Source organism: Nomascus leucogenys, chromosome 3 (genome assembly GCF_006542625.1).
Source record: "Nomascus leucogenys isolate Asia chromosome 3, Asia_NLE_v1, whole genome shotgun sequence".
Classification (NCBI taxonomy): domain Eukaryota; kingdom Metazoa; phylum Chordata; class Mammalia; order Primates; family Hylobatidae; genus Nomascus; species Nomascus leucogenys.
The window spans coordinates 11970372-11985640 of NC_044383.1; the positions used below are offsets into that span (position 1 = coordinate 11970372).

The following is a 15269-nucleotide window of genomic DNA, read 5'->3' on the forward strand; positions in this document are numbered from 1 at the left end:
GCAATGGTGTAAGAAAATAAATATTAACAGCACTGCATGGGGCAATATTGATCTAGTACCAAGATTTCTGGACGGACAGAAACACCCTGTTTGGTAATTGTGCTTCTCATTGTAAAAACATTTTATAAACGTTAACTTATTAATATTTGTAGTGCATCTCCAGGAAGTAAATATTCAGAGAGCACATGCTCTTGAAGAGGGATCTTGTATGGAATGCCATGGCCCCAGTGAGAGACTCAAGCTGACCATATCCCCTGGGGTTAAGAAAAGGGAGCAGTGAGCCAAGCTGCATATGCCAAGATTTAATGTCTCAGCCGAGTCAGGCGACGTCCCCTCCCTGTGCAATTCAGGTTCAGCTCCATTTGGAATACTCCATGTGCCAAATCTGGATCCAGGCACAAGAAAGACATTGACAGTTTGAATGGGGTCCAGAGACAGGCACTAGCCGTGATTAAGGGCTTATGGACATGACATTTGAGCGGGGGCTCAAAGAACTGAATATTTACAGCAGGGATAAATGCTGGATTACATGGCTTGGTGACGTGGGGACCCGTGGCTACATCCCTAAGTTACCTGCCACATGACTGGTTCCCCGTAGGCAAAGAGAGAGTCATTTCTGTTACCCCTGAGAGCTTGAGGTGAAGGGAGGGTCTCCTTTTGGGTCTGTGGACCTCAAGTAAAATCAAGGAGCTTATACCTACGTGTCCCATGCTCTTAGCATAACGACGCCATCGTAGCACCCAGGGATCCAGGATTTAGGTAGGGAATTCTCATTGCGCTGGAAGATTTAGCATCCATATCTCCTCCTCCTTCAGAAAACACATTCTGCATGGAAGGTGCTTATCTCTCCTAAGGGGAGATGCACTAGCATCTTGTCTGGGTCCTGTTACAAGTCTACGGCTCAACCAAGAGCAGAAAGCGAATCTTTGTTGTACAGTACAGACTCTCCACTGTCGATCAGATGCCTATAGATTCATTTTACTGCCAGACATTTTACCTGCAACAGTGAGGATCAGTTTCCCATCACCAGCTCCAGGCTGTTAGACTCTGAAACTACCTTCATAGTTGTCGGTGACTGCAGCAGCCCAGCAAAGTGACTGTCCAGAACTGTCTTAACTCACTGCTTGTACGCCGTTAAGGAGGAAGGAGGCCAACCTTCACCCAGTGATCCTTTCTAAGACTGTCAGTGATGAGCAGCGACCTGGTTTTAGAACTCAGCAGCAGTACCTCCACCCTGCAGTCATGGCTGCACAGAACTGAGTGGCTGACATGAAAACTGTGGCACTCCGGCGTGCTCCTAGCATCTCTTAACTCCGTTGGCAGGCTAATCACTGGCGCTGCTTTGCAAAGTGGACAGCTGCTCTGCCCTCCTGTTTTTATAGTGGAGTGGTTACGAGATGATTTTCTTTATTCTCTAGTTTCTTATATCACTCGTGTGCTTGCAAATGCTCTGCCTGTATTTGTTTTTTACATGATTAACCCAAAAACACTTGCAATGCCCCGGGCATGGCTCAGAAGGTCAGTTGAAATTCCTGAAATGATAGCTAAGGTTAGTAGGCCTTGACTGTTTATTTTTTCATTTCATTTCACTGGAGTGCCTTGTCCAAAACACCTATAGAGAATGACTTGGATTCAGATAGAAATACTAAAGCCTCAAAGCCCGAAGATACGAGATGTTGCATTTTGTGGTAAGGAAAACTCTCGCATGTTTGAAAATTTGAGTCAATGGAAATATTTGAAAAGCGGGGGAAGAACATTAGAATGGCGTCTCTTTGTGTATTGACAGTACCTTGGGTAGGAGTCACAATAGCTGATTTTCACATGTGCTGCTTATCTTTGAAAAGTCTCAAGAAGTTTGCGAACGGACTGATATACAACTTGAGTTTTGTAAGGATTCATTGCTCCCATATTTGGAATTCTGGTTATTTCTCTGAGGAACATGTATATCTATTCAGCCACCACCAGAGATGGGAAGGGCAGACCGATGTTCCCAGCTGAAACTTCTTGAGACATCCAGACGACATCTGAGAACTATGAGCTCCTTAGGAGAAATGAATTAGCTACGGCAGCACAGAGGGCTTGGAGCAGTGCCTGGCATACAGTAAATGCTCACTAGTGTTAGTTCTAGATGGTTCTGTGATGCCGTAGAGGCTGAGAGTTCCCAGTGGATGGGCAAACTGGTAGCTTGCCTGCCCGTGGCCATTGGTACCAGGCTGGCTGGCTGGTGTTCAGGCTTCCTGGCCAGTTGGCCTGAGGAACCCTCAAATCCATGATGGTAACAGACCCACGCTATACACTGCTGAATACTCCTGCAGATCTGAATATGTCAATATTTGCCTCACAGGTGTTCACCATGATGATGATGATGGTTTTCATTTCTCACAATTCTTAGTGACAGTTATCAATTTAGAATTTAGGTGATTCTTCCATACCTCCCTTGCCTCCTTCAGCTTCTTTTTAAATCAAGAAAGCACAGTACTTGGTATTCTGTGCTAGGATTGTTAAATAACCGCCTTTGCTTTGATCTTTTCAGGTACGAAACCAGCACTGGAGCCTCATTATGGAAAGTGTGGTCCCATCTGACAAGGGAAATTATACCTGTGTGGTGGAGAATGAATACGGGTCCATCAATCACACATACCACCTGGATGTTGTGGGTGAGTTTGCCTCTCCTCGCGTGGCGGCTGCATACCAGCCCATTCTTGCTTGACTCGTTTGAAAGCACGAACGTTAAGCCCTGTTTCTCCCATAAGTTTCAGGAGAATTGGTTCATTCTTATTCTTTCTACTATCATTTTACAAGGCTGCTTCTGTCATTTGACAATATTCTGTTTTCCGGGCAGCCAGGGTTTATGAGCTTTGCATGATCCTCATGGTTCCCAAGCGTCATCTGTGTAAAGTGGATGTGGTATGAAATGTCTGACATTTTGGAAGCTGAGATTGCTCTGAAAATGTTAACTGGGCAGGTGAAAAGGGTACAGATGTGCTGTAGCAGACCTTTGGTTTTAAAAGAGAAGCATCATTACCCGACAGGGCAACTGTAGAAGGCCAGCTGAAGCGTAAAGGAAAAGGTCTGAGGACTGAGCCTGTGGCTGGCTGGAAAAAGGTGAATGTTGAGGGCCCTTCATTTCCATCACAAGAAAGTCATTAGACGGTACCAATTCAGTGTCTGTTCCTGGCAGCTATTTCCTCCGTGCAAAGGGAACCGTGTATATGAGCTTATAAATACATTTTTGTCAGAGTGCACAGATAAGTAGGCCATTTTAATTAAACAGTGAAGACCACCTAGCCTGTTGTCTTGGAAATTCAAATTTCTTCCCAAGTTTTGCCTGTGATGATGGGGCTTTGTTGTAACTAATGAAGAAAGGATGTTTCTGTGTCTTGGAGGATTGCTAACATATGGAACTCTACCCAAGACATACTTCATGGTTGCAGGATGGCAGGTTAAGATCCCTTCCGTGTAGGGGCCATCTTTTCTCTTTCCTGTCGTGTGCCTTGACTTTCAACCTGCCACCCTGAGCCCTTTCTTTTGGTTTGCCTTCCCCTAAATACAGGTTGCTGACTTCTGCTCTAGACTCAACTCAGTTCACACTCACATGTTGCCGTAATGTGACTGTTGGTAATTCCACAAACCCACACCGCCCACTGTGCCTCTGTGAACAAAGTGTCTCCTACATCATAGCCTGTGCGTGTGTGCCTAGTATCATCTCACGTGTGGGTCTCCTTCAATAACATATCTTTGAATAGGGGGACCCCGTTAGATACTGGAATTGCCCAAAAAGCCACTAAAAAATGATCCAAAAGCTTGATTAACCAAATTGCAAAGATTTGGTTAATTAAAATTTTAGGTTAACTGAAAATTAAACAAAACTATTTTGATTTTCTGTCAAGTTAAATGGAATTGGATCTACAAGACACTCTGCCTTAGAAAGCATTATATAACCATTACTTCCATTTGCATATAAGCATTCAGGGAAAATAGTGTTTATTCGAAGATTTGCGTTTTGTTCTTCAGAAGCCTTCATGCGAAATTTGATAGGTCCTTGAATAATGTTGAATATAGATATTCATAAAGAGCTCTTTCCCCACAGAGATATTTGTGGCACGTTTCTTAGTGAGAATTACCATGTTCAGATATTTTACAAAACAAAAAGAGAAATAACACTCAAATTTGAGAAGAAAATTATTAACATTTGTTTTGGCATTGATACACTGTAAATCCATTGATCAAAGAGCATATGACTTGGCCTTTACCTGGGTTCCTGTGTATACCGAATGTGACATAAAACTATTTCTATTTAGGGAAAGAGAGTTAGATTTTGGGCTAAATGCTCTAAATACCTAATTTTGAAATTAAGTAATTTATTGTGGGAAAAAATAATTGTGCTATAGCAGTCTTTTGGGATTACAGCTTTGCATAGGTCTACAAATCATTCATTAGGCTGGGCTGGGGCCATTCCTGGCATCGTGGAGTCAGATCGCGGCCACTCCGGTCTGGGCTCTTGCTTACAGCAAGTTTTAGGTTGAGTTGTTATGTAAAACATTCAAAAGCCCCTCACCCACCTCCCCTTTGAGCTTTCTGGCAGCTCATCCCTGTGAAGCCCTGAAATCTCTCTTAGAGTTTAGGGTTGGGATTTGAATTGGGCTGCTGAATAATGGAATTGTGCTGTCTAATGTTAATCCCCTGGCAATCAGTCTTGTTGAAAAGAGCGTATGATTCAGTGGTGTAATGTAGAGAGAGCGTGGAGTGTATGGAGTAATGCAGAGAGAGGCCTGATTATGTCACAAATTTGGGAGATCGCCCAGCTAAACACGGGCCAATAATGACACAATGCTGGTTGGGAATATCCATTAAAGCTCAACTCCAATAATTTTCCAAGCCTTGAACCTTCTTTATAAATAGAAGCCAAAAGTCAGTGGAGTATAAGACATTTTCAGTAAAGATGGAAGTGTGAAATACTCTCATCTCTGCTCAAAACCCTAGTAATTGCTTTGCGAAGCACTAATAAAATAAGAATTGAGTCAGCTAAAGAGGCTCATGTAGACGTATAGGGTTGGCAGTCATTCCGAACATCTCAGCAAGTGGAAACAAAAAGGATTCACGCTTAAGCAGTGAATTTCTGGTAGCCCACAGGCCCAAATGTGATACACTGCTGTGTGATAACAGCTTTTCAGCCACCTCTCTGTTTCACAGAAAATCAGAAACCCTTTCCCAGTGAAAGCGAAGTCCCGTTCTCACCCACATTCTTTGGGGTTTTATTTTTGTTGCTATGATACATAGATTGTGGTTCAGATATTATGAAGCATCAAGATGGGTGAGATCTTTTTATTGAAATTCTTCCTTGGAAAGGCATTCCCATAAGCACTTTAATGTAAAAGCCGTGTAATTTAAGTGACATTCTTGTGTTCTGGAATTAAACGGCAAGCCATTGTTGTGTGTAAGGGAAATGCTTTCATTTATGGGAGCCCTTTTAGGAGCCTGGCTTGATCCTCATTAAAATTGACACCATTACTTTTCAGCTATTTACTGCAAGGGAAAATTAGTGTGACGCTCCACATTTTGGTAATTGTGGCAATAATAAAATGGGCTCCCCTAAAATAGCTGGCTCCGGGAGGTGGCGAGCCTTCACCGTCGTTCATCAAGTGGCACTGGAGCCCTGGATTCTGACTGAGGTCCTGTCACCGTGAAGCTGCAATGCTGGGATGACTCATTTCACTTTCCTTGTGTCCAAAAATGAAGGAACTGGAACTCATGAATGTTAGAACAAAAAAAGCGCTTGTGCCATGGAATGAATAGCAGGTTTGTCAGTGGCCATACCTGGGGCCCCTAGTGAATTGGGACAAATTATTTAGCTTTTCTGAGGCTCTGTTTTATCATCAGTAAAATCGGAATGATGATATTTACCTCATTCCTATGATGGTTGTATTAGGTTTCCTAGGGTACCCTTAACAAATTACTATAAACTAATTGGCTTAAAACAAAAGAAATCTATTCTCTTACAGTTCTGGAGCCTAAAAGTCCAAAATTAAGGTGTTGGCAGGTTCCACGGCCCTCTCCCAGCTTCTGGTGGCTGTCCTTGGCTTGCAGAGGCACCGCTCCAATCTCTGCCTCCGTCTTCATGCAGTCATGTTCTCACTGTGTGTCTCAAAATCTCCTTCTGTCTTCCTCTTGTGGGGACACCTGTCACTGGATTTAGGGCCCACTGTAAATCCAGGATGAGCTAACCTCGATATTTTTAACTTAATTACTTTTGCAAAGACCTTTTTCTTCAGATAAGGTCACATTCCTAGTTTCCAAGGCTTAGGACGTGGACTTACCTTCTCGAAGGTCACCCTTCAGCTCACTACATTAGTTATGAGGCATCAGTTGGGTTAGCAGATGAAAACATCAGACTGGCATGTAGGTGGCCAGCAACAAATGCTGGTTTCCTCCCTTCCAAACCAGGATTCTTTTGAGGGTTAGAACGGATCTTTAATAGCTTTTATTAGTCTCAATCAGAAGTCTTATTAAACAAACAATGCCATTTTGGGGCTGGGCGTGGTGGCTCACACCTGTCACCTAGCACTTGGGAAGGCTGAGGCGGGCAGACCACCTAAGGTCAGGAGTTAGAGACCAGCCTGGCCAACATGGTGAAACCTCGTTTCTACTAAAAATACAAAAATTAGCCGGGTGTGGTAGTGGGCGCCTGTAATCCCAGCTACATGGGAAGCTGAGGTAGGAGAATTGCTTTAACCTGGGAGGTGGAGGTTGCAGCGAGCCAAGATCATGCCATTGCACTCCAGCCTGGGCAGCAAGAGTGAAACTCCATCTCAAAAAAGAAAAAAGAAAGCCGGGCGTGGTGGCTCATGCCTGTAATCCCAGCAATTTGGGAGGCTGAGACAGGCAGATCATGAGGTCAGGAGTTCAAGACCAGCCTGACCAACATGGTGAGTGAAACCCTGTCTCTACAAAAAATACAAAAATTACCCAGGCGTGGTGGCAGGTACCTGTAATCCCAGCCACTCAGGAGGCTGAGGCAGGAGAATTGCTTGAAACCGGGAGGCAGAGGTTGCAGTGAGGTGAGATTGTGCCATTGCACTCCAGGCTGGGCGACAGAGTGAGACTCTGTCTCAAAAAAAAAAAAAAAAAAAAAAGCCATTTTGGGACCTACAGACGTGGCCAGAGGCTGACATTGACATTTCCTGCTGAGGTTTCCACCTTTGATGAATGCTGTCATCAAGGCCATCCTGAGACTGATTTGGCTGTTGGACTTGCAGGAGAGGGGTGTGGAGTTTGAGGACTTGAAGTTCATGGAGTTGGCCTCTTTACGCCCACCCCTCCCCCTCCCCCTCCCCCACTTTACAGTGGAGGAAGTTCAGGTTCAGCTGGGGTAAGTGATTTGCTAAGTGAGGGCTTGGAGCAGGCATTCTGGAGCTGGGGCCTCCATCTGGGTGTTCTCCACGCCTATCTATATGAATGCTCCTTGCTCTCCAAGCCGACTTCTTCATTTGATGTTCACTGTGGTGTGTTTCAGTAGTGACTGCCACAGCCCGACTCTAAGGAGGTGCTGCTGTCACCCTACCCTGCTTTCACCTCTTTGCTGCAGAAGGCAGAATGTGCAGGAGAAAGATGGGACCTTAAAAGACTAGTTGCTCTTCCTCACTTATGTAGACGATTTGGCTTTGAATCATGAATTCTTGCTTCTTTTGGGCATTCCAGTTCTGCATTTCCAGACGCCCTCAGGTACGTCAAGCTTTTTGCCTGGCATTTGATATTTTGGGGGCAAAGTGCAGTGGAGGTGGAAATGGTGCCTCTGGTTTTGCCAAGGCCAGATATGTCTTCTCCCCACTCCTTGTTTTTTTTGTTTGTTTGTTTGTTTTTTTTGAGACAGAGTCTTGCTTTGTTGCCCAGGCTGGAGTACAGTGGCATGATCTTGGCTCATTGAAACCTCTGCCTCCCAGGTTCAAGTGATTCTCCTGCCTGCCTCTGTCTCCTGAATAGTTGGGATTATAGTCATGTGCCACCATGCCCAGCTAGTTTTTGTAGTTTTTAGTAGAGATGGGGTTTCACCATGTTGGCCAGGCTGGTCTCGAACTCCTGGCCTGGAGTGATCTGCCCGCCTCGGCCTCCCAAAGTGCCAAGATTACAGGCATGAACCACCGTGCCCAGCCTTTATCAGTTTAACTTTCCAGAAATTTGTTCCCCCTGCCTGTCCCCATCCCCTCAAATGGAAGCTGTAAGCAGCAGGCAGTTGTTGTTTGGGGGCCCATCAGAGGCCGCATGTCAGTTCTGGATGGGTCAGGCGTCACTACCAGCCCCGACTTGATGGCGGCAGATCAGCATGGCACTGTCAACTAGCCCTTGACATAAATCTGTTGTAACTCAGCCCCAGACATGATAGGACACAGCCTGAAAGCGCACAGGAATTCGTACCAGAGCGAAGTGCCCCCTCAGGTGTGTGTTCAAGAATGAAGCGTCTTTTATTCCAAGCACTGACTGATAAGCTCGAATGTGGAGTTGACACCTGGAATGGAGTTTTGGGAGCTTTTGGCAGCCCGTCCCCAGTGGGAGAAGGAGGAATGGCTGAAATTGTTGACTGCTTGGGGCAGCCTCTGTCCCAGGAAGACAAAGGCTCCAGTATGATAGCTGAGCCGGGGCCAGGGGACGGAGGCACGGCGGAGTCCCTCAAACCACAGCTGGAGTGTGAAGTTTGGATCTCTCCTGAGTTTGGAACAAAGTAGTGGTTAAGTAAATGAAGAAGCAGTGGCCTAGTTAATTAATTAACCGGTTACTTCATTATGGAAACTGTCAAGATTCAGTCATTCCTGCTCACTTGCTCCTGATGGAAGGCTGCATCTCAGTCTCAGTTTCCATCACACTGTGGCTTCTGGATGGAATTTTTGTTTCTGTGCGTGATGAGGAGTGTCTGTGGTGGCATCATTTAAATGACGTGATTCTGCATGTCCAGAGACGTTAGGATACTGAAAGCCTGACCATTACCTTTTAGGTTGTCAGGCTTGTACCTGTTCCTGGCACAAGGTCTCGGCTCCATAGAGCCCTGTGGGGTTCTGAAATCGAAGCCTCTTGACTTAGAGGCTTCCTGGCCAGGCCTCGTTTGATTTTCCATACTCCTGATTTTGCTGCCAGTGAATTCTTTTCCATTTTTTGCTCCGAGTGTAAGACTTGGTGTCCTACCCTGACACGGGCTCTGCATGCCAGCTCTAGAGTTGCGAAATCTCACCAGCGGGAGGCAGAAAGCCCCTCTATTGAGAAGGGATTGGGGTGGCGTGCCAGGTAATGGGTCACAGCGACGGCCTTTCTAAGTAGGCTTATTTAGTTGACAGGAGATCATGGAACGGGAGCGGAGTTGAGGAGGAAGCACCTTCCTTTTGCCGCTTTTGTGTCCCCAGGAGCCATCTCATCCTGTTCTTATAAATCATTGCTGTCACAGACAACCCCTAAGGGTCTCTACTCTGTGCCAGATGCCCTCTCTGGAGGTTCAGGTGGAAATTACATGGAGAGGGGTGTCAAGTTCTGTTTCCACCCTTGCTAACTCTATGGCCTTGGAAAAGGCATGGAACCTCTGAGCCTCAGTTTCCTTGCCTGTAAAATGGGGCGATGACCCACTTTTTCCTTGTAGCACTAGGGGGAGGAGGAGGTGGTAGGAGAGGCAGCGCTTTTAAATAATAGTACCATGCAACTGTTAGTCGGTATTGTGCGTTGGTCCCATACTTCCTCTTGCATCTCCAGACAGAGCCGCACACCCTGAGCCCATCTGATGAAAGGAGGGGTCAGTCCTGTCCTTTCCTCCAGGATAGAGATTTCAAAACTTCCTTTGGTAGCTACTGTTTAATGAGCTTTTGATTGCTACAAAGCAGCTTTTCATTCCTGTTTCACAACAGGGATCCCGGGGGGCAAAGGCTGGTTAGTGGCAGCTAGATCACTCCAAACGTACTGACTGGCAAATACAGACTGTCCCGCAGAACTGACCCCAGCAAGAAGCCTTTGGGAGCAGGTGGTATTCTGCGGGTGCCAGCTCCCTGGGGTGGGAGCGGGCACACGCCAGCCTGGATGGGGCATGGTAGAACTCTGCAGTGTCAGCTTTTTTGTCACATTCTCTGCAGGCTACCCGTTGTCCTTTGCCCACCATTGAGGAAGGAAGCCTTATTGATTGCTTTCGATTCTTGCAGGGGGTCTGGGTGAGGTGGCTGGAGAGGGGGCTAATATTTGGTCTGGCATTTAATCTTGGCATTTCATTTATGGTGTGGGCAAAGAGGATGTAGAAGTGTTAAAATCAAGTTAATATCTTACAGTTTTATGTAAGAAGAGGTTACCTGGAGATTCAGGTGAGGATGGGGCAGAGAGAAAGCTGCTTCTGTCAGAGCTTGGGCAAATAAACTTGCCATGAAATGTCAATTTATTGATGGCAGTAAGAGTGTGCAGTAATGTGCTGGAACTTAGCGAGGTTTCTTTTTTTTTTTTTGAGACGGAGCCTCGCTCTTTCACCCAGGCTGGAGTGCAGTGGCGCGATCTCGGCTCACTGCAGGCTCCGCCCCCCCGGGGTTCACGCCATTCTCCTGCCTCAGCCTCCCGCGTAGCTGGGACTACAGGTGCCTGCCACCTCGCCCGGCTAATTTTTTGTATTTTTAGTAGAGACGGGGTTTCACCGTGTTAGCCAGGATGGTCTCGATCTCCTGACCTTGTGATCCGCCTGCCTCGGTCTCCCAAAGTGCTGGGATTGCAGGCGTGAGCCACCGCGCCCGGCCACTTAGCGAGGTTTCTATCAGCGTGTGCTGAATTGAAATAATCAAAAAACAGTTTAATAAGTTGCTTATATTTGGAGTTTTGTGGTTCTTAACATTGCAAATTCCGAAGCAAGAAATTAGAGTTTCTCTCTAAACTCTCTTATTCATGTGGCTTTATCAACGGCTGCCTTTATAAACTGAAAGACCTCAGTTGGGAATTGTATGAGACGGAGTCTTGTTCTGTTGCACAGGCTGGAGGGCAGTGGCGTGATCTTGGCCCACTGCAACCTCTGCTTCCTGCGTTCAAGTGATTCTCCTGCCTCAGCCTCCTGGTAGCTGGGATTACAGGCAGACACCATCACGCCCGGCTAATTTTTGTATTTTTAGTAGAGATGGAGTTTCACCATTTTGCCCAGGCTGGTCTTGAACTCCTTACCTCAGGTTATCTGCCCGCCCAGGCCTCCCAAAGTGCTGGGATTACAGGCATGAGCCACTGCACCTGGCCTGCCAACTCTTGTTAAGATGTGAGTGTGGAATGCTGTGTGTTCTTCCCCTTTTAAAAGATGTGTCTGTTGGTTTGCTTTCATGGATTCCCTCTCCCTTAGGAAACCCGGCTGTTGTATTCACGGTCTTCATGCTTGGTTTGTTTTCACAGTCAGAGAAGGTAGGATGCTGTAGGGTTCTACCTACAGGTAGGATGTGCTCCTTACTTAGAAAGCGGGTTTAATTTGGAAGGGTTGGTGTCAGAGAGCCACTGTGCGTCTTTCACGATAGCCAGTCAAATGTGTGTGTCTGTGGGAAATAGATGGCTGAGGGTGTTGGTGTTGCTGTAGGGAGGTTGTTCTCTTTCCTCTTCTGAGAAGAGACAGATGAGGCAATGGGAACCTCATTGCTTTGGCTTGGAGGGAGAAAATAGAGCAGAGCTCTCTAGCTAGGATTTTGTGTATTTGCTGAGTTGCAGTGGTTAATTCTCTATCTGTGAAGCACGTGGTACACTCATACAGCCTGTATGTGGTCGAGAGGATGACAGTCACTTGAATGAGGCATAAGGCTTTGCCCTCATGGAGTTCCTCAGGTCACATTTTGAGGTCAAAGACCATAAATTAGGATGGAAATTTCTAGGTCTTGATGGAACTCCAACTTTTTCTCTCTTAAAGCCTCTGGATTACAGGATTCTCTCAAACAAGGCTGGCAGGAATTCTGTCCATCCCAAATAAGTATGCAAATCTACAGGTCAAATGGTGCCCCAGACATATTCCCCACTGGATCAGGGAGATTGTGGTCTTTTGAGAGACAAGCATTGGATATTATTCTAGTAGCATCTTTTGGAAATTATGCTCTATTAGAAAAAGGAAGTTCTCATTTTACTGGTTCAGTGTACACTCTGGACTGAAACTGAAAGGTAAAGGATTTAGCCCTTTAAATTTTACATTTTGGCCGGGCATGCTGGCTCACGCCTGAAATCCCAGCACTTTGAGAGGCTGAGGCAGGTGGATCATTTTAGATCAGGAGTTCAAGACCAGCCTGGCCAACATGGTAAAACCCCATCTCTACTAAAAAATACAAAAATTAGCCAGGCGTGGTGTTGTATGCCTGTAATCCCAGCTGCTTGGGAGGCTGAGGCAGGAGAATCACTTGAACTTGGGAGGCGGAGGTTGCAGTGAGCCTGGGCGACAGAGTGAGACTCCTTCTCAAAAACAAACAAAAAAATTAAAATATTAAAAATTAGCCAGGCGTCATGGTGCACGCCTGTAGTCCCAGCTATTCTAGAGGCTGAGACAGGAGAATTGCTTGTACCTGGGTGGCAGAGGTTGCAGTGAGCTGAGATTGTGCCATTGCACTCCAGCCTGAGCAACAGAGCGAGACTCCATCTCAAAATAAATAAATAAATATTACATTTTGGACTGAAAAAACAAAACCATTCTGTATGTGAGACTCTCACCGAGTGTTCATAGGGAGGGACTGGGGCTGGGGCCTGACTTGAGGCTTCCCATCTGGCTTGGACAGTGAGAAAGGAGTGGCGTTTGGATTGAAGGCTTTTGTGATCTGGGTGACGATTTTGAAGTTTCTCTTTAGGTCATGCTGTACTTAGAAGTATCTAGAACCATGATTATTTTCAGTTTCTGAGTTTCATCTCCAAGAAAACAAATGAGATTTATTGTTCAGCCTCTCATGTTATTCCTATCAAAGGGAGGCCTTTCTTGTTTGCTCAGATGAGCCGAAAGCGTTTACTTCTGCTCGAACCGCCCTAGGAGCAAAACAAGGCATGTGAGAGATGAGCATGGTAGATTTTCTAGACTTCTCTAGAAGGAAGGCTTTTTAGATGGCGAAAGTTGATGAAACCTGCCAGCATTTTTACAATGGACATCCCTCTATGTCTGCACATCTCAATCTCCTTCGTTCTTACTAGTGGCCAATATGCTCTTCTTTCATGGATATGGTACAATTCGTTTAATCATATTAAGCAACATGACTGTTGTGCAGATCTTCTGTTTTCCAGTAAAAAAACGCTACAGCGACAAGCTTTGTCCACACTTATTTATTGGGCATCTGTGTGAATATTTTTCTAGGACAGATTTGTAAAGGTTGGTTAACTGGATCGTTTTTGATAGATTTCAGTCAAACGTTTTAAAGCTAAGGGGCCTTACTTGGAGTGGTTGCTGTCTTTGACGGAGGGCTCCCCTGTGGTTTGGTTTTTAGCTTCTTTGCAAATCATTTGAGAGAAGATACTCTAATTGGGAGTTCACCCATTGTAATAAGAGGGTATACCTAATTCCTGGACATTAAAAAAGAACAAACTTTTCCAGCTCGAAGGAAACATTTTCTTCCCCTGAAGGAAACCCAGCTATGCAGACACCAGCTGATGATCGTGCATTCCTGAAAGATGTTGCACCCCCTATGGCAAGTGGCGGCTGCTGAGGCTCTGATGTGAGTCCCAGGCATGAATGCTCTCAGCTGTGTTTACCTCCGCTCCTCAGGAGGGAGCCTGGGAGACTGACGTCTGAGTTTTACATCAGTGTCACAACCCAAGCACAACCTAGGGAGGGACCTCCTGCCTAGTGTGTGTGGGTCAGGAGATAGAAAAGCTCTCACTGAGTAAACTGGACAAGGTCAATGTACCTCGCTGATTGAGAAGGTAGGTTTTCCATGACCCTAGAAATTGATCTTGTTCACTCTGAGATATTGTCACCTTTGTTATGTCTCCTTTTTAAAAAAAATTGTGGTAAAATATACAGAACATAAAATATACCTCTGTAACCATTTTTGAATGTGTAATTGAGTGACATTAAGTACATTCAATTTGTTGTGCAACTATCACCATTGTTCATCTCCAGGACTTTTCCATCATCCCAAAACCATGACTCCTGTTAGCAAAAGAGACCAATTTCGAACCTAAATTTGGCATAATAACTCTCTGGTTACCAGAGAATCTTCAGTTCTGGTGAAATTTTTTGAAGGCAGAGAGCTCAGAGTATCTTAAACACTTGGGGTATAAATAACACACAGCCCTACTCCTGTAATTCGCCCAAGAAGACCCAAATTGATACCCAGCTGGTAGAAGCCACTCAACCCCAAGCCAAATAATACAGCCTGTAACATTAATTAGGGAAGGTACTAATAATACAGCCTGTAACATTAATTAGGGAAGGTACTTTGCCTCCACCTGCTTTGGTCTTCCCAGGCCCTGAGCCCAGCCAGCACTTTACTCTCTCCTTCACTTCATCGAGCAAGCACAAAGGCATTAGTGGTGTTTTGCTTCTAGCATTTCACAGGGTGCAGCCTCCATAAGTCACTTTGTGACTTTAGTGCTGGAGGGAGGACACTTCATTTTTACCCAAACAAGTTTGTTCCGCAGACTTCACTCTCTCTGCAAAGAGACGCGTGTGTTTTAGAGGAAGTGGGAGCCCCAGCCGATTCTGCAAGACTTCCGAGAGTCAGATATCCAGACAGAAGATGCGGACACCTGGGTGACCAGACAGCAAAGAGGAAAGAACAAAACGAGCATGTGCCAAGCCTGTGAGGGAGAAAGAGCAACAAACCAGTGACCTTCTACAAAAATGTGTTTAAACAAAACAGGTGACTCTGGGTGCCCAGCATCCCAGCCCACTCATCTGTTCTAGGAGGTGACAAGCCAAAATACTGGCTGTGGGCACCTGGGCTCTTTCTGAAGGTGAAGTCTTCCTGGCCATCATAGCGTTCCCTTTTTCTGCTCATCGTTTTTAGTTCTGACCTTCCTTTGTGCTGATCTTCAGAAGCTGGAGAAAGCTTCATATTTCTGGGAAAACAAAACAAAACTCAGAACCCAATGAGATTTAGCCTGTCAGGCTCGAGTGCATTAGGTGGAGTCTTGACAAGGCAATGAACTCATTCTACTAATTGTAATTAGCGCGAGGCCTTTAGCAAGTTCTGGGCTCCTCAGACTTCAGAGGGCTTTGATCGGCCTCCTCCTCCTCCTAATAACCATGCCTCATGCTAACTGGTTTAGTGCGTTTTTATGCAACAAAAGCAACCACCGCCTACTCTTTAGAAAAAAGCTAGGCAGGC

The 15269-nt window shown here is 45.7% G+C and overlaps 1 protein-coding gene across 11 annotated transcripts in view; it reads left to right on the top strand.

Annotated features, from left to right (window-relative positions):
* The window catches only part of FGFR2 (fibroblast growth factor receptor 2), a 121643-nt gene that overhangs the window by 58139 nt on the left and 48235 nt on the right, over window positions 1-15269 (top strand). For all 11 annotated transcript variants that reach the window (XM_030806170.1, XM_030806181.1, XM_030806197.1 and 8 more), the window contains one exon: window positions 2534-2657. In XM_030806170.1, coding sequence (XP_030662030.1) covers window positions 2534-2657 — 124 coding nt within the window. The remainder of the gene's footprint in view (window positions 1-2533; window positions 2658-15269) is intronic.